We start from the raw sequence: 20,028 nt of genomic DNA on the forward strand, positions 1-20,028 counted from the left end.
ATATATCAAAGCTAAGTAAGTTTAGTACAGTCGATAATGCAGTTATAAATACAGAACGCCTCATTTATAACAGTTTGCGTTTGCTCAAAGCAAATACAGAATGCCACAAATGTTCACAACTTTTGAGTAATTTCGTGGAAATATATTTAACTATGCAAGAATGCTTGCATATGCATACTACATAACATCGTTTAGTAATATAATATCTAGTATTCAGCGACTAAAATAATTAAAGAGACTTTTACAAATAAACAACAAAATATTTTTTAGAAATGTTGGGACTTGTTTTCAGAAGAGTGAACGACGCGAAATTTTGAGCTTCAACTGCATCCGGGCAATTATACTTGCAAGCAGTGTAATAAAACAGTGCAAATTCTTAATAATACCTACATATGTACAGCGAACGCTCGTAAACGTGAACACGCTTTTTTGTGTATTGACGATTCTAAAAAGTGAACAAAAAATATTTGAATGTTTAAAAGTATTTTGCATCGACCTTGAATTTAGGAATACTCCTAAGTATGGTAATTAACGGTTTTTTTCTATGGTTGCATTTAACAGGCAACAAATTTCAGTCACAAGTTTGGATTTGCGTGAAACGTTTCATATTAGATTTTGGCGCAAAAATGAGTTCTAAGAAACCTGCGTACTTGACATTTAAAAAAAGTGCCGAGTATGATGACCTTAGCGAAGAAATATAATGTTACTAAATCCACAATTTGTGGCATTAACGCAAAAATATATTATAAGTGATTTTAAAAAGCGCAAACAACACATTTTCTGGGCCTGGAAAAAGCAAAAACACTGCATTGTTCAAAGCTGTCTAAAATGGCATTAATGCTAAAAGAAAAATCCAAAAATTTGCCTTAAAATTTTAAGGAAAACGAAGCAGATTTTTAACTAGCAATGGATGGCTTCAAAATTTCAAGAAAAAATACAAATTCAATTTGCCTTAAAATTAGTTAAGAGAAAACTTAGAGCTAAGCAGATTTTGGTCAATCAGCTATATAATGCAGACTAGTCCGGCTTATTCTGGAAAAACGTGTTTCTCCAGTTTCGAAATAAGAGACCCTGTCGTAAGCCAGAAGAAGCAGCGAATTACGTTTTTTTGTTGCTTAAACGCCACTGGAACTCATCAGCTAAAAATCTTGTTTATTGGAAAAGCAAGGAATCCACGTTATTTTACAAGTTTTCAGTTTCCCATTGAGTATAAGAACACAAAATCCGACTGGATGTCGTCGGCTCTTTTTATTAAAGAATGGTTTCGTGAATCATTCGTTCCGCAGGTACAAGTTCCTTTTGAATTATGTACAAGGTCTGTCGCAAAAGAAACAGAACTTTTTAAATATAACTGTTTCTGGTGGCGCCACCTATTAGTGAGTATATGAAATAAAAAGTTTGATCTCTTGTTGACATTTCGTAAAAATTTTAAGACAATTGGATCGATTGAAGTTGTCCATGTTATCGATCAAAAAGTGACAGCAGCTTTTGGTCATCGGTCGTAAAATGGCACCCTGTGATTTTTACCCATTCATTTGCCCATGAAAGGACACTGGTTTCAGGACATTTCAGCTATCCAAAAGGCGACGACCGATATTCTCCAGATCATTCCGCAAATGACCTATAAAACATTTGAAATCCTAATTGACCGGAAAACGCTGTATCGGCACTTTTTGAATAAAAAATAGTTTTGAAAAATATTAATTTTTTGTTGTTTTTTTTAACAGTCCTGTTTCTTTTGCGACAGACCTTGTATGTCGAATTTTGTTTTGAAACATGCCAATTAAAGGCCTTCTCGTAATCGACAATGCTCCTTCTAGATGAAGCTGAGTTAAGAGCGGAAGATGGAAACATTTTCGCATTGCTTATGCCGCCAAACGTTACTCCCCTCATTCAAACGATGGATCAGAATCCATCGAAAATAACGAACACTTCTCCAGCCTGCTGAATAGCAGTGAACGCACAACGCCAGGAGAAGGCGAACCCGATTCCCCAATCGATGGCGATGGAGCAGACGTTCCATTGCCCGACCATGAAGAAGTTCAAATAGCAAGTACCCGTTTGAAGAACAACAAAGCGGCGGGGGCCGATGGATTTCCGACCGAGCTATTCAAACACGGCGGCGAAGAACTGATAAGGAGCATGTATCAGCTTCTTTGTAAACTATGGTCGGACAAAAGCATGTCCAACGATTGGAATTTAAGTGTGCTCCGCCCAATCCACAAAAAAGGAGACCCCACATTCTGCGCCAACTATCGTGGGATAAGCCTTCTCAACATCGCGAGAAATTCACTCTCTAAATAGTAGTAAATAGAGTAACACGAACAATGCAAGACTTATAGGAATATAAATAATGGTATATCAAAAATGTTTATCATTATACTCATCAGCCACCTACAAAAAAGGGAGCGTTTCTAATTAGCTCTCAACAGCTGTATGTAGCTGCCATACAAACATAATGATCGTGTGAAAAATATTTTGTATTTATAAAGGTTATTACAGATTCGGAGCAATCGCAGTTAACGTATTTTCTTGTTGACTTATTTATTTAAATTTCAAAATATTATTTTGTGAGAATGGATTGAAAGCCACTTTGAGCAATCTTTTGATATTCCTCAAGTTCTTGTGGTCTTCGTTTGAGTCTAGCTGAAAAGTGCTCTGAAATAACTCAATTTAATTTGATACTCCTCTCTTATATTGTGTATTTGCATAACAGTTTTTACCATATACATATTAATATGACTTCAAAACCAACAATGTATTTTTTATTTGCCAACACACTGCGAGTATTCATTTGAAATTGAATACTAGAATCATTGAAGAATTCTAAATTGAAATTCTTGAGCAGCAAACAGAGACGAACAAGAGCATTATTTGTGTTGCCCGGATACGGGCTTCTCTGTGCCTTTTCCTTTCGTTGTTTCCTCTTCTTCAAACATCTGATCTACCAAACTCGAGTTAACGCAATCAAATTTCAACATATCTAGTAAAAAGGGGTGCAAGTGGAGCAAGACAAAATATTTATTAATAGAAACTTTCTTCGCTGTCGCTTCCTCTTGCTAACCTCTATATCTAACATTGTTGAGTTTAAATGCTTTTTCAGGAGGAAATCGGCTTCAGTTAGATAACAAATATATCACCAAATGTCATAAGAAAACAATTGACTCATCAATAGGTATAATGAGAAGCCCTCATGCCGGCTTTAATATGCACGATAAATTGCTAAATATTTATTAACTTAGATATATATGTAGGTAAAGAGTTTAGAAGTGCATACAGTATATGGCCGTTAACTTTCGCATTGCATGTATTTAAGAAATGTATGAAGATCTTAGTTAATAGGTGACTTACCTGAAAAAATAGCGTGAACGCTACCCATTGATAATATTTCGTATGCTTTATTGTGAGAGGACCGCGTCCCTGCGAATTATGAACTCCAGGAAAAGGCACCTCGGAACCTTGTTTTTTCATGAAAGCGTCCACCACTGTATATGTCGAGTGTATCCAACAATACGTGTTGAGGACATCTTCGGGAATGTCTCTACAAGTCGCATCAATAAAATGAAAATTAAAAGAAAATTATGTTAATAAGACTTATTTTGGCGGCAGTGAAGTTGGTGAGGAGCGGAAAGTAACCGTTGAATTTTGAAAATTATTTAACGCTTAGCCCTGCTTTTCCTACAAAATATGTTAGTATATTGGCCGTATTAAATAATTCTCAAAATCTCAATTTATTAGGGAGATTTTACTGGGGAGGTGTGCATTTCTTAAATTTTCATTTTAAATGTGTTGGTGTTAAAATCTACATATACTAGAGAAAAGAACTCGAAACAGAAATCGGTAGCCAGAAAGTTTTAACGCTATTCTAGTTTTCCAGCCACTGGCCGAGTGCGAATTTGTAGTGTTTTTGTGCGACTACTTGATTATATAATCATTCATATTTTCGGTTTCTCTACACAGATAAAGGTGTGCATTTGTGTAGTTGTGGGTGTGTGTATGGTGTTATAGTTGGATGTGGATTGGTTTTGATTAAGTATTTAATTGGAATGCCTTAGCATCCTAATCGATCCTACCTTGTATGTACACAGTCTATGGGATTTCCTACGTACTGCCGCGTCGTAACAGCGATCGAGAATGTTATTAATAAAATAACAGTTGCATTTGTGTGTAGGCGAAAAACAGGTGAATCGATTTTGACATGAGACACCTTTTGAGAGGTAATAGTATAAAGTTGAAAGCACAACAATTCGCACCAGTTCCAAATTCCAATCGCAGTCGCAATCGCAATCGCAATGCCGTTGAATGACAATTGCAATACATTATTCGATGGATGTTGCGGCGAGCGATGAGGTCAATAGCGTACAAAAGTTGTCGTTGACGTCATCAACAGCAGCAGCAGCAAAGTCCGTTTCCAGCGAGCGCCCACCCACCGTAACGAGGCGGGAGAGTGGGAGCCAGCCGCAGCGCAGATGGAGGCGGAAGTAGCGACGATGGCAGTTGTGGCAGAGGCAATAGCAGACAGCACCGAAAGTTTGGTTTTTTCGATTTTCGATTTTGTGATTTTGTGATTTTGTACGCGCCGCAGTATTGCATTGCAATGCGATTTCAATTTCAATTTGAGTATACATGGTTTCATGGTTCGATTCGATTCGTTTCATTTTGATTTGATTTGATATGGGCCCCCAATTAGCAGGTGATAAACCAACACAGTAGCCGCGTTATATATGCAAAGTTTTTGCAGGTTGGTCGGTCGGTCGGTCGGTTGGTTGGTTGGTTGTTTGGAGACCGCGTCGTAATCAGAGTTAGAGTCGGAGCAAACGGATGAGTTGGATAGTTGGTGTTGGTGTAGAGGATTGAGGTAAAATTTTTTTGAGGAATACAAAAAAGAATTTATGTTATTGAACGAATAGCTTTGATTGTTTTATGTTATGAATGAAATGTAATGCTTTCCAACAAAAAATTGTTCAAGTTGAAAGAAAAACGTGTATGGTTTTTTAAATAAACAAAACGACTGCGTCGTTTGCATAAAGTTCGTAAATATTGGTAATAGTAAAGTCAACAGCATAATAGTTAAATACGTATTACATAATGGCGACAATTAAAACCGTAGTAATAACAATAATTATGATAATTACTGCCGACTTATGCGATTAATGAATACTTCAATAAATACATTTTTTATTACTGCAACTATGTAATTCAATTTGGTTTTACAATTAGGCAATAATTGAACAAACTGTTTAACAAGGCCAACTGTGCGGAAGAAATAAGCATTCAAACGCGCTCCGCAGGCTTTTTGACAAACCATTTGTTTAATTACTGTTATAAGATTTTGAATTTTCCAATTCTCATAATCAAAATACCAAAAGTTGGCTATGTATCAACACAAGTATTCAAATATACCAGCTGTACTCAATATAAGTATAATAATAAATAACTTAGTTACTGGTTGTACCTATGATATTAGTAAATCGCTGGTTGCTAACTGGACTTCATATTATCACATAGTGCCAATTGCATGAATTCAATTCAAATGTGTTACAGTTATTACAAAATCTTTTTGGTAATACGAAAATACAAAATAGTTTCAAATTAATTTTTCTGCACAAATGAGTGTACAATTTTGTAAGGCGGGAAGGTTATTAATTAATTTTAATATGCAAATAGGTTGTATATACGTAAACCAAAAATATATATGTAGTTCTCATGTTGCTTGTAAATTTGACGAGGTTGTAAGCAATAAACTCGATAAATATATAATTACAATAACATATGACACTTAATTGTTGTTATGGCCATAATAGTTCTATAATGAGTTTTAGAATACTTTGTATAAATGTCTAAACCTGTTCTACTTTTTGTTGTTGAATTAAACAAAACTTCTGGAAATTTTGCGTTGTCTCCAAGCTTATTAAGAACTTATTGTAAAAATGAAATAGTAAAATAGATCTTTAACGTTATATCGTATGAGTTATGTGCGATTATAGGAATGCAAACTTTCTTTCGAATGCCATTATTGAATTGATTGAGAACTTAACTGCTCGAATGTAATGATATTGGTCATTTGCATTTTAACTTTCAAAACCAAACTTTCCTTTATATTTTTGAATTTAAGCAGTCATATTTGTGATAATATTATATGAGTCATAGTACTGAGTCTGAATGAATGCAACTACATAGATATTAATACAAACTACTCATGTTGAAAATTTTCTTTTTTTATTTCAACATTTCCGGATCTGCTTGGTAAAGCCTAACAATAAGTATACAAATCATAAATCTATTTAAAACTAAAGAAGCTCAAGAATGTGTTTGAGCTTTTTTGATAGAACTTTGCTCCCTAGTAGGCTGGTAGATCACTTCTTTTGAAAGGAGTTTGATTGCAGGAATTTACCAAGGCATTAACCAATGGGCTTGGATGTTCGCAAAGTTTAGATATCGATAAGTTTTAGGAATGCACATGGTTTTTAATGTGGGTGCCGGGAAGCTGACAATTTACTAAAACCAAAAAAAAAAAAAAAAAACACAAATGATTCAGGGTAGTGTTTGAAACTGTTCAATTGAAACGTGTCTAATTTTTTCCCAGTCTGTCTTTTGCCCAGTGCGTGGCAGCCATGAATATTGCCAGCAGGTGATTTGCTGCGAAGGCCGCTCTAAGGCTTATAGAAACTGTTGTATCAAGGGGTCCAAACAAGGTCATCCTACTTCAATTGTAACCCTGAAATTGTGTCACAGTTAGTGCTAGTGGCTGTTTCACATACCGGCGACAGATATGTGGACAGGAGAAAAGACGCTGGAGAAGAGGCGCAACGAGCTTTGAGCCAGCAGTGAAGGTTGGAAGGTGAGTCTTCTGAAAGGAGCTCTCCTTCTGGCCTAGAGTAGAACGAATAGGATATGCAGAACTGCTTGTCCTTAATAAAGTTTATCATCCGCAATCGTAGGAGTTCTTACTGAACATTATTCAATAGATATTCATGCTGCAATGCTAAGAATCCAGTCGGACGCAAATGTATGGTAGAGGGTGAGGCGGAAACATCAAGGCACTTTCTTGTCCATTGTCCGGCCTTTACATGGCTGAGGTTGAAACATCTAAAAATCTCGGCAGTTATATGCACGCCGTACCAGGAGACAAAGTCGAAACTGACATCTCAACAAATTTGGCGATTTATAAAGGGCTTTATGATCAATTTTATAGGAGTTCTATGTACCACAATGTACAGGCTTTATAAGCTGTGAGCTAAGTGAGATCCCTATTAGAATCGACCATTTAATCTAACCTAACCTAACTTGACAACGGCTCAAATACTATTCCATTATAATACTTGGGGGTACAATCGACGATCAAGTTTAATGCGAATATCAGTAACCTGACTTTCGTATCTTACTCTCATTTAGTTAATGAGATGCGTTCTCTGTATTGTAATGTAAAAAGTCGCTTATTTAAGCTGAATTCCAAAATTAGGAAAATGAGTTGGAAATAATTTAGCAGTTTATTCAAACTTTACAAAGAAGTATCTTTCTTCGTATTGTGTTAATGGCATGTAATCATCATATCCATATTTATTTCATGCGCTTTACTGTTGAATCGCCCAAAGCGCAAAATTGTTATTGCGCAATATTCATTCAATAAACTTTGAATGAATGTAAAGAGATTTTACCACACTCAAATGTCATCACAAATAAGTCTACAGTCGATTTTAATTACAGTTCCATTTCAATAAAGCGATATTAACAAGTTGACGCTTGTAATTATAGTGAAGCTTAAGAATATTGTATAACAGGTGAACTTTTCAAAAATTGTGGTGAACAAATTGAAGATTAAAATGCAAATGCCTTCGGACGTTCAGTTAAATGTTTAATAATTTTCAGCAATTGTAGTTGATGTAGGAAATTTTCGTTAAATGTTAACGGCTGACTAAAATTTCGAGCTTTACAGTATTTGAATGTTCAGATTTATGAATAACGATGACTACTGAATCGATATTTTATTTTTCTTTTAATTTGAGTTATTTGCCATATGCTTTTATGTTTTCTCAGGTACACAAATTCAATTGAAAATAATTACAAAAATGAAATTTCGATAATATTAATGTTTAACATTAATTTTTACTTTTTTTTTTGATTTGGTTTATATGAAACATTATTTAATTGAAATTTTTAATGTGATTTCAAATTGTACTGTGATTTGAATGTGAAAAGTGAGCGGTGAGCAGTGAGGAGTGAAAAGTGAAGTGGTGAGTCAAATTCATGTGATTCAAGTGAGCGTGAGCTGATCACAAATTAAGGGTGACTTAGTATTTAAATTGGTATTTGTAGTTGGTAGCAGTAAGTAAGTAATAAGTAGTGAGCAAAATGTAAATTCGAACTAATTTTGTTCATTAGTTGGTGACTTGAAAAACTTGGTTCGTACCGAATTTAGTGACCTAATAATATTTAGTGAGTTCCGTGAGGTGAACTTGTGATTTGACAGTGAAATTTGTGATTGAGTGATTTAGTGAAGAAGTGAGAAGAATTAGGAATACAATTTAATAAGAAATATAAAATTAGAAAATGTAAGTTTTTAAGTAATAAACAATCACATGAAATGAAAATTTATTAACGAAATCTAACTTTCAGTAACACGCAATTACGGTGTTTTAGTTGTTGTGATTTACTTATACGAGTACATATTCAGTGTATATTAATAAAATATATTTTATGCTTATTTGGTTTTTTTTATTCAAAATGGGATTTTTAGAGATTTAGATTTGAATGTCTTAATTTCAAATCAAACTTTACGATCGCCTAAAAGTGTGTTGATAATAAATGAAATATTTATTTAACTGTTATTTTAGAGCATGATGAATGTATTAAACACGATTTACATATTTTAGTTTGTATGTATTAAAATTTCTTACTACAAGCGCAGTAAACTTATCGCAAATGGGACCGAAAACTGTCGAGCCTTGGATACTGCTTGCATATTGTGGGGATGTTTCAGCATATTTTAGTAAAATTTTTTTATAATCTATCAAGAAAAGTACTGAGTGAACGATCTAATTTTTATTCAAATTCAAATTTTGATTGCAGTAACAATACAGAATAATACGAGTAGTACAGTCTTGAACAACATTCAGTATGAGATCTGTTTCAAAGAAATAGTACAAGCAAATATAAAATATCAGACTAATGTGCTTTCAGCTTACATAGCTTTGCAATAAGTTTACTTGTTAGTAATTAAGCTGTCATTTATATTTATTTGTTGTAGATCTAAGTAAGACTTAAGGGAAGTCAAAGCGTTGTTTAATTTAAGACATACATATGTATGTAGCGCCAATATATTTGTATATACCTATTTAGTTGTTATCTGTAATGATTAAGCTTCTTAAATACGTATAAACTATTTAAAGGAATATATGTAAGTAATTAAGAGGTATTTTTAACGGTGTAATTTACTTATATGTTTGGTGGTAATAGCTACTGAGGGTAAGCTAAAACTCTCAGTGATTCCATACATTTATAAAGTTCTAAGTTTCTGAGGGTTTTCGATGTGATGAATACTTTTCCTGAATAACCATTTATAAATCTGTACATGAGTGTTCTGAGTTCTTCTTTTTTATTGTAAACTATGTATATGTGTTATGCATACCTATATAACAGTTAACGTGTAAATCTACTGCAAGGTTTTACATAGGATATGAATGATATTGCTAACTTTTATTTTAGCTTTAAGTACTCGGCTATTGAATGCTGATGTAATAATAGACTTTACAGTCTTTGTTCTTTGAAGATGAGTTACGAAGGTTTCAAGCTACAGTACAAGCCTAACCTGAAGCTGTTCTAAAAAGTCACAAAATCCTTTATAAAAGTTTGTTATTGAATTACTTTAATTAGGCGTCAACTACTGTCCAAAGCATTTTCAAGCAGAAAAGTTCGAAACGTTGGAAGCAAAATACATTTACGAATTAATTGTCGTTCCGCTACAATTTAAGTAGTTTTGGTTCACAATAGGCGTCAGTCTTGGCGATTTCCTTTCCGTGATATCATTTGAAGTTTGATGGTTTAGTCGAGTGGAGAAAAAGTCGCCGACAAATGTTGATAAAACGGTATAAGCGAGAGAAATTGGAATCTAGTTAACGTTCACATTCATTTGTGACACATTGGTATACCCAGATTTTACGGACGTCCTCGTATTTGGGTGTAATATGAGCACATCGTAATGGTGTATATGGCGAAAAACTTTACAGGCCATTTTATAGTATCAAAGATAACGTCACTTCAAATTCCATATCTCCCCACATCAACATATTGTACAATAAATGTTGCGCCACGATGAAATATCACCGTAAGATCAATTGGAACAAAGTTGACATGAAACTACACTTTTTAACTGTCCACTAATATAGTTAATTATAGGAAAGTGAAGTCCGTTTTTAAAGAAGGTAATGTTATTTTATACAAGAACAAGGAACAGCAGAACACAGCGCTTGCAGTAGGGAACACTTTTATATACCATAAATACCTAACTTTTGTAAGAATTTCTCCTATGTTTTGAAAATGTTGCGTCTTCTCAAAATATGCTGCTGTGATAATTGTGATTTCGTTATGCTTGTAAAGTTGACTTAAATTATATGCAATATTTGTGAATATGTTAATGTGCTCTGACTTTGTGCTAACGTTGCGCTCAATTATGTATGTATATACGACAATTATAAAATATATATGTATGTAAGTACTTTAATAGCATATAAACTAATCGACTTCACTCGAATTATTATACTGTTTTTTCATAAATTTTTTAGTTTCCTATTGATGGTTAGTGCAATGCGTGATTGTTCGTGAGTTCAAAATTTCTAGTGACTGGTGGCTGTGAGTCATTAATCGAAATTATATATGTATGTACATAAAGGTATTTGTTCGTGAGTTGTTTCTTGTGATATAGTTGATATTAATATGAAACTCGAAGCTGATTTCTGTAGTCTGAGTGAAAAGCAATTCCAAAGCACAGCAACTTGTCATTTTCCTACAGCTGTAACCAAGCGTTGATATGTTAAAATGATTAGTTGAAATGATGTGAATTGTGTGAACTGGATGTGAGTTAATTTGGTTTGAATTGATTAGCAAACATTTTAGTTTTTCGGTTTAATTTATAAGCTTAAATGCACTTTTGTGTTATTTAAAATTTTTTATGGTACAATTACTTTGTGAATTATTGAGTTATTATTATTTTTTTTTTAATTTCCATCTTGCTGCCTTTGTCGATTAGTATGAGATGTGCAAATATTTGATTTGTAAATTTGTTAGTGAATGTTAGCTGCATATTCAAAAGTTGATCAATGGGTGATTGAACATGATTCGAGCGATGAAATTTGAGAAGTTCGAGTATGCGAATTATAGAATAGCGAAAAATCGTGAAAGAGGTGATTTGAGTAGAACAAGAGCGGGTGATTTCAATACTCAAAACGATAAGAGAAATTATGTCACAAAACTAATGAATACATACATAACAAATCATACCATAAATTGTGAGAGGGATTTAAAACGAGGAACCGGATTACATTTATTTTATTGTAAAAATTATTATAAACATTTGAATAAATTCTTGGTGAAAATTGAGTTCACCTATATTGTGAGTTCCTATATTGTGCCTACAAACATGTCGTTTCGCAGTTGTATGTAGTAATGAATGATACACTTGCATTATAAAATTTAACACCCACCCTTCAAGATATAAAAAATTCCAAATGCATTAAAAATTTTTTCCAAGGTGTTTATAAAACGAACAACCAATGTGTAACTAAATTTTTATAGTTTTTTTGGTTCACATTAGTTGAAATAATAATTTTCCATTCGAAGTTCCCTTTTTGTATCTACTAATCTACAACTTCTCCAATATTTGTTTTGATTTTGAGTTTTATATATGTATATACTGCAACTAAATATTTATATGCTTTCTCATACTCCATGTGCATTTCTAGGGGAACTGGAAGCGTTTAACGTAAATGTTCATTTGAAATGTAGAAAGCATTTGAAAATAAATCCTAACCTTCGACTTTGGTATTAATTTTCCTTGAATAATCTTATTATATATCATACTCAAGTACTAATTGTCGGCGTTCCACACTTGCGAAATCAAATTCTAAATACATATGTATGCAATTAGGAATTCCATATACGGCGCAGGTTTAAGTTGCTGAATATATTGCTAACTCCCGTTCGTCTCTACTTGCCACCTTTCTGCGTTCATTTAGATACATTTCTCTCGGTCGCACTGTGTACATTTGCTAAGAATACCAAAACCATAACAATGTCAAGAGCAATAATAGTTGACGAGAGGAGCAAAGTTATATGGCTGTTGGTGGTTAGACAAGTTCATATTATCAACAGTTTATATTTTCAAGCGAGCAGATATAAAACATAAATTAAATAGCTGTAGCATATTATATTTTCTCTACTAAACCAGCCATATATTGTAATTACTATTACTATTAATATTGTTATTGGTTTCGTATTATACTGAGGGGCAACTTCCAACTTTCACCCTTCACTATTTCCTTAGTTTCAATAGTTTTCCATTCAGTAAGTGTGTGTATATATTAGCATGGACCCTGAAGTTATGATGAAAACATAACAATTTGATATAGTATTTTAATTATATATATATATGTATATCTTAAATGCAGAATTTAGACGAGAAAAAGCTGAATTTTAAAGCATTTTCGTTCATTTCTAAATATTAATTGGCTCGAATTAGATATGGTTTTTGCACAGATAATTACTTTAAGCGATTAAATAATAAAGGTTACTACCTTTATGGAAGCATAAATCATTTCAAAAAGGAAAGCTAACCGAGTTTAGACGCAAACATAAATTGGATTGCAATTAAGATACTCTGATGCCTATTGGCTAACATATTCCCTCATTGGTTTAGGGAACCTAAGCTTTAGGGTAGGCCGAATTGAAATATTGTAAGAACTGCAAAAGTTTTGAAACTGACTTAAAACCATTAGCTTTCGGTTATTGAAAAAGGAACTGAGCACAAAGCCAAGTCTTATTATTTTAGTAATTTTAAGCTTTAAGAAAGATGCCGAAATAAAATTTAGAACATATTCTCATAGAGCACGCTTTTAAGGGCTTCTGAATGTACCTTTCGTATTACAATTGAGAAATGATAATATTGAATTCAATCCGTTATGTGAAGTATATAATACCTTTAGTTGTTGAGGAAAATTAGTTAATGTTAAACGAGTCCCATATTTTTTACTTTTTTAAGGAATAGTAAAGAGGTATTACCTTATACAAAAACGAATATAAAGCCAGTAGATTTAGAAAGAGCCGTTATACCATAATTTATATTTGCATATACTCACATAATAAAAGTGTCTTTGACAAAGCCATTAAACATTTATTCTATTTTAGTTCAGTTTATTCTACAATTTTGTTTACATTGCCGATTATCTTACTAAAAACTCATCTCATTCAAGTATCTTTATGAGCTTCAAATTGCAAATGAATCTTTAAACTCTACCGTTCGAAAAGGCTATAAGTTCAAGTTAAAAATATTTCTATGTGTTTTCTTTTCTAATATATTTTTAATTTAATTTGTCTACTATGTTTTACAAAGGAAAGCGCAGTTGAGTTACGTATACGCACTGGTATACCATTCTTGTTTTCAGAAATATCGCTTTTAGCGAGTTAAGCAAGGACGTTATACAAGTAGCAATCAGTTGAATTAACACGAATTAGAAAGCATTAATTTTACGATTAACACATTTCTTTAAATCAATTTTGACATATATTTTGTATGACAGCTTTCTTATTGGAAGAAAGCCTTTCAAATATTATAATTTAGCGAACTAATAGATAATGCTTTCTAGTAGTATGCCACATTTAATGTATGGCTTCATAACGATTTGCCCACCCTAAAAATTAGTTAATATATTTACATATTGTTATTTAGTTTTCAGAGGAAATGGCAATAAAGAAATTATATGTAATAAATATAAAAGATAAATAATTATTTTGGAAGTATAGCAAGAAAATGATAGGTTGCAAGAGTAAGCCAAGGACAAGAGAAATGTCAAAGACAAAGAGCGAGAATGAGTGGAGTAAAGCGATAGTGAAAGCTGAGTTTATATACGGAGCAGGGGTGCAGAAGCAGAAGGGGGTTACCAGTTTATTTGGTTATTAAATAATTTTATTATGCTGTTAATTTAATAGAAACACTATGTATTTTCAAGTTAAGTATATATGTAGTGGCGATTATTTTTATAGCATATTAATAATTAATTAATTGTTTTAAATAGTTTGCAATTCTGGAAAATAATAACGTACTAAAGTATAAATGTCGAAGCAACGACAAACTACAATTATAGTTAATATTACGGAAAATTCCGGTTTAGTGGAAAGCATTTAATTGGTGGTGTATAAATTCTTATTAGTGTAATGTTTTTGCTTAAAAAATCCAAATTCAAACAAATCTTTTTTACAAATCACAAACTGTACAATTAACAAATAAACATTACGCTTATTAATTGGTAATTAGCACATTCGACGCATTTACAACAATTCAGTTAAATTCGCATTTATTAATTACAAAAATTTGCATTTGAACTTTAACTCAATTAAAAAACTCAAAAGGATGCAATAAGAAGCGCCTCTGCATTAGTTATTTATTTATATATAAAAGTATATTTTGCGGTTTAGTATTAGTGTGCGTGTATTTTTAATGTTTGTATGTATGTACCTGTAAAAATATATATGTATAATTGTATTAGTTAAAACATTGTAAAGTCGTATTTTTTTAACACTGCCATTTTTTCATATATTTAAGTAGCTGTGTTTTTTTTATTAAAAAAACTGTGAATTGACAAAAACACTGAATTTTAAATTACCGTGATGCAGTTAATTTGTTAGAATTTATTACAGATCTGCATTTTAAAGTTATCTCAATTATTTACGTAAGTGTAAAAGTGTGTTTCCAAGTTTTTATTAAATTTGTTAAACAATAAGCTTACCTCGTAAAAATCGCTGCACTGTTCAAATTCTAAGCATACCTCTAACACCACAATCATCAATGATTAAAATGTCATATATTTACACATACGTATGTAGCAAGCACTTGTGCCTAAGTGTGCGTGTTGAAATTTGGTTTGTGGTATAGATATAGTTTCTTAAAAGGTGTGCCTTTGGTTAGATGCGTTCCTTCAAGGAGGATCTCTAAGTCAAATTAGCATTTTACGTAAATTAGAAAAAAGTATAAAATAAAGCAGTGCTAATTTCTCAAATCTTTGACACATAGTTGATGTAATTTAGTGCCACATGCTGAGCTCCTTCGAAAGTCTGAATATCTTTCACACACTCAATTAATATCGCGTGTGACTGAGTGGCGGTTCGTTGCGGTGGATTTGCACTGCACTTGCAATACGTTTGTAAAATGTGTTTTTGGTGCGTTTTAGCGGCAGATAAATAGTGTTCACGCATTGCCTCGTAGTGTTATAGCTTATCTGAAGATTTTTCAGGAGCGGGCTGGTGTAAAAGTATTGTGATTTTAATTGGTTGTCTTACTTTATAGTATGTACGCGTATAATTACGTATGTTGGTGTGTGTGTGTCGTTGGTTTATGCATTACTAGATATTTAAGCCGGTTAGTATTGCGTTTAAAAGGTGCATTCTTGCTACAAATTGCACAAAAATAGGTCGTTATATAGTACTAGACTTCTGCATATATTGCATATGTATGTACGGTTTAGGTGTATTTGTTTGTTGGTATTGCACTCAATTGAAAGTATATAGTTAGCATATATGTTGTAAGTGGTTATATTTATAGATTTCATTTTTTATATTTATACATAGTAACTGCTTTATATATATGTAATTATACGTATATATATATATGAATATATATATTTATTTATTTGTATATAGGTATTTATTCAAATTACACACACACACATATCAATCGAACATACAAAAAGTAAGTAGTAAGTGAAATGAACAAACAAGACTGATAATTCTTACTTCTTGGGGAGCAAACTGAATATCGGGGATTGGAGAAAAGTTATCGACATACAACATATTGGGGGTAAGTGGTATATATTGCGTATTTAGTAGTAGTATTTGGTATTTTATTTAATAAAGTATACACAGTGAGAGTATTTGTATATTTACTAAGTATATTGTATATTGCATGTTAGATTATTAAATTTATTTATATATGTATGTAGGTATATAGTTATATATTAGCATTGTTTTGTTTAAGCAAATTCAAATGCAGATATAGTTGCATATGTGTTAAATTATCGAAATTTCAAATTAAAAGTTCAAAAAAAAAAATATGGTTGTAACTTTTATATTTTACATACATTGCTTGTATCTATGTATATAGCAATGGTATTTAATCTGAAAACAAACTCAATTTGTAACAAAAGAGTAACAAAAACACGTTTACGAGTATTACCGCATTTCAAAAAAGGTAAAAACCCTTTACAAATTGCTCGATTGCCAACATATATGCTGTCCGTCTAGTGACTGCTGTTACAAATGTTATATTTTGGATCGGTTTAATAAATAATTTGTATGTAGTATATACTATATTTAAAATCGGCAACGAACCGCGACTAATTGTCGCAACGTTCATTGTAAAAGACATATGAATGTTATGTTAGCTTAATGCAACAGTATTGTCTTTCAAAAACTCAATACAAAAAATTTTACAAAATCTGTGTATATACTATATATATGTATATATACATATATACAGTTATATATGTATATATGAATATATATGTGGTGGTTTTTGGTTGTGGACTTTGATGTCCATATTGATTATGATTGAATAGGGATCGGGGTACGATTAAAATATTTGTGTTTGTAATGAACTTGTTTATTAAAATTACGAAATTTCTTGTATTTATAGTCAAAACCAATTGAATTTCGGTTACTTGCATTGTTGTTGTAATAGAAATACGTATAATGGTAATAGTTTCGATTTGTTTACTTTATTTGCACATTTATCAACAACATCAACAACGACAACTACTTTGTATTATATTTGTACTTGTTTTCAACTTAATTAGACATTTTCGATTAAGCTTTTTACAAACAATTATTAAACATACACGATGATACCATAGCACAATATTATACATACGTACCTTTTTGTTTTTGTTTTATGTTTTTTTAATCGAATAAGTTATGCAGTATGTGTTATTTTCGAGTGACTACAGTTATTAAAATTACGTAACTTAATCCAACAACTTATCAGTCAGGTAAAGAATGAATTGTAATAATTAAGCCTGCAGTGTTATGTAAACTCTGTGAACTTATAGTTTATGAACTGTTTAATATCTGGTTCCTTAGTTGTCCAGCCGTTCGTCAATTTGTGGTTTAGCTAACGTCATTAAGTTTAAAATATTGAAATGTGTATTACTGTACGTGTATTTGTCCTATTTCCAATGAACATATTATCATATGTCAAATCTATATCTATATATATGTCCGATTTATACACACGGGCATAATGAGCCAAGGCGTATTGGTAACACCCATCGGTTGACCTGATCAAAAAAGAACGGGTAATCAGTAATCTATTCATTTTAGTCTTCATTATTCTATATGAGGCAAGAAAAAAATTCACAACTCAATTGATCACCAATTGATGTATTTCTGATACAATTCCGAATTTCATGGAAATGTGTTCGACTTTGTAGACGCAGTCTCTTTTATAAATAGTGCCATCTCGAAGACAATTAATTCAGATTTTATAATCGTTATGGGATTTCATTTTACCATGCGGCTGGTGGAAAGTTAACTATGTTTACATCGTGCCGATTTCCACTCGTCATATTTTAAGGAATTTTTGGAAAAATTTCAGAAAAGGTCTTAATCAAATTAATTTTAATCTCAACAAATTCGGTAAATTTTTAGACTTGGCGTACGTTGTTACCATTTCAAATTTGTTCATTATTCCGTGCGATTCTCTTGTTCTACCAGAGGATTCGTATCACCCTGCCTTGGAAAAAATTATCGAAATGAAAGGCTATTTACTTGATAATAGGCAACAATTTCCTGCTCCCTAGGTCTACTCGGATTAATTTTGTAAAAGCTGACCTTAAAAAGTTGAATAGCGAGCTTTCTACTTTAACTTGGCAAGATTACAATGAAGGTATTGATTTATTTTCCTGGATTTAAATAAAAATATTGTTATACATTTATTTGAAACTTATGTACCCAAACTCATTGTGTCTAAAGTAAAAGTATAATTCCGTGGTTCTAGAGAGAGTTATAGAAGCCACAAAATAGGAAAACTTGAACTTTTAAATTAAAAAAAAAGACTTTTTCACTTTTCAGAAAACTATTTTAACTTCTTTGCATTCTAGAAAAAAATATGTATAACTACCTGTACAGTGAAGTGTACTAAAACAAACGTACGTGTAATTGCCCACAAGGGACGGTACCGTTATACATTTGAACAGCTGATATACTAAGGCTTGTTTGTATATAAATTACTTAAATTTTTTGGAAAAGTTTTATGACTCGCCAAAACCTTTTGCAGCTGGAATGCGATGTGATGCCACACCCAGCATATTCTCCAGACTTGGCACCGTCGCAAAATTTTTTGGATTGGAGGACCCTCACCTCAAATCAGGACGTCGAAAACTCCTTGAAACAGTTTTTTGACCCAATTGGATCAAAATGGTGAATATATAATTTCATGAAATATTTTACACAATATACAAATCGTGTTTAAATTGCACTAAAAACGAATTTAGTTAGTGAACAACCGAATATAACACTGGATTCCCTATAAAAATACTTTCCTATAGAATATAAAACGATCACTTTGAAGGAAACATATATTTGAGTCGGTATAACGAGGACGAATTTAAAACTAAAGTCCGATGGGTCTAATAAATAATGTGGCATTAAGTCATATACTGGTTCTCCTCTTTGTCGGATAAGGTACTCACTCATAGCACAAATTGTATATAGTTAATAATTTATTAAGTATTTCAGCTAAATCAATGAGGCTTTTTGAAATTATTTAAATTTACTTGAAACATGCAGATATGTACTTTCGTTAAGTATGCTTGTATGTTCGTATGTATACGAGTATATGTCTTATTTATTGATAAATAAAGAATTGTAATTAAATTTACATAATTCATTTTCATTGTCTACGCAATACAGAAGTTATTATTTATATACGAATATGTTAAACTTGTAACAATGTATTATGATTATAAAGGAAATGAAAAATGTTTAACGAATTTTAAGAAGGAAATAACTGAAGGGATATATGATACTAAAACATATACTGCATTTACGTGCAATAAACTATTTATTGTATAGTTATTATATGCTGTATAAATGTACGAGTGGTATATTTATTTTCAATCTATACGGTTTGCTTTACGACTTCAATATATTTATATAGAATAGTACTAATATTTGATAAAGGTATTTATTAGTTGACGAATACAAATTTAGAGTCTAGAGACCACACACAACATTTAAACGCAAATGCAGTTAGATACTTTTTTCTGTGTATATGTGTGTTAGTTGTGCAAAATGCGCGCAGTGTACATACATATTATATGCAATCAGTTATGTAGATACCTTTGCAATTAAAAATACAACAAACTTTTAGCAAATAAAAGTGCAAGTGTTTTACTCTTTTTTTTTTGGTTTATTTTATAGTTTTCGATCTTTCTCTAGATTGAGTTTGATAGTTTGAGCTTCAGATATATACTTTGCTGGTTACAAAGCTGTAGGTATACATACATACATATGTGCGCTGTGTGACGCCAAAATATTGCATATTAAAGAACCTCATCATTTCAAGATTCACTAATTAATTTTCATATACAGACATACATATACGCGGCAATGGAGCTATCTTTGTAAATTTTTATTTATATTTGTACTTATGTTTAAAAAATGAAATTCTTTTCTGAATTTAGCAGTTGATTTATATTGTAAGTATCCAATTCATTTTACAACACTGAAATAGTCATCGTTATTGATATATGTAAATAAGTTGATTCT

At 31.8% G+C, this 20,028-nt stretch overlaps 1 protein-coding gene across 3 annotated transcripts in view; it reads right to left on the bottom strand.

Annotated features, from left to right (window-relative positions):
• LOC126759978 (innexin shaking-B) overlaps nt 1–20,028 on the bottom strand; it is a 338,675-nt gene that overhangs the window by 80,264 nt on the left and 238,383 nt on the right. For all 3 annotated transcript variants that reach the window (XM_050475278.1, XM_050475277.1, XM_050475280.1), the window contains 2 exons: nt 4,074–4,207; nt 3,352–3,541 (listed from right to left, as the gene is read on the bottom strand). In XM_050475278.1, coding sequence (XP_050331235.1) covers nt 3,352–3,541; nt 4,074–4,207 — 324 coding nt within the window. The remainder of the gene's footprint in view (nt 1–3,351; nt 3,542–4,073; nt 4,208–20,028) is intronic.

This window comes from Bactrocera neohumeralis, chromosome 5 (assembly GCF_024586455.1).
Source record: "Bactrocera neohumeralis isolate Rockhampton chromosome 5, APGP_CSIRO_Bneo_wtdbg2-racon-allhic-juicebox.fasta_v2, whole genome shotgun sequence".
In the NCBI taxonomy this organism is placed as follows: domain Eukaryota; kingdom Metazoa; phylum Arthropoda; class Insecta; order Diptera; family Tephritidae; genus Bactrocera; species Bactrocera neohumeralis.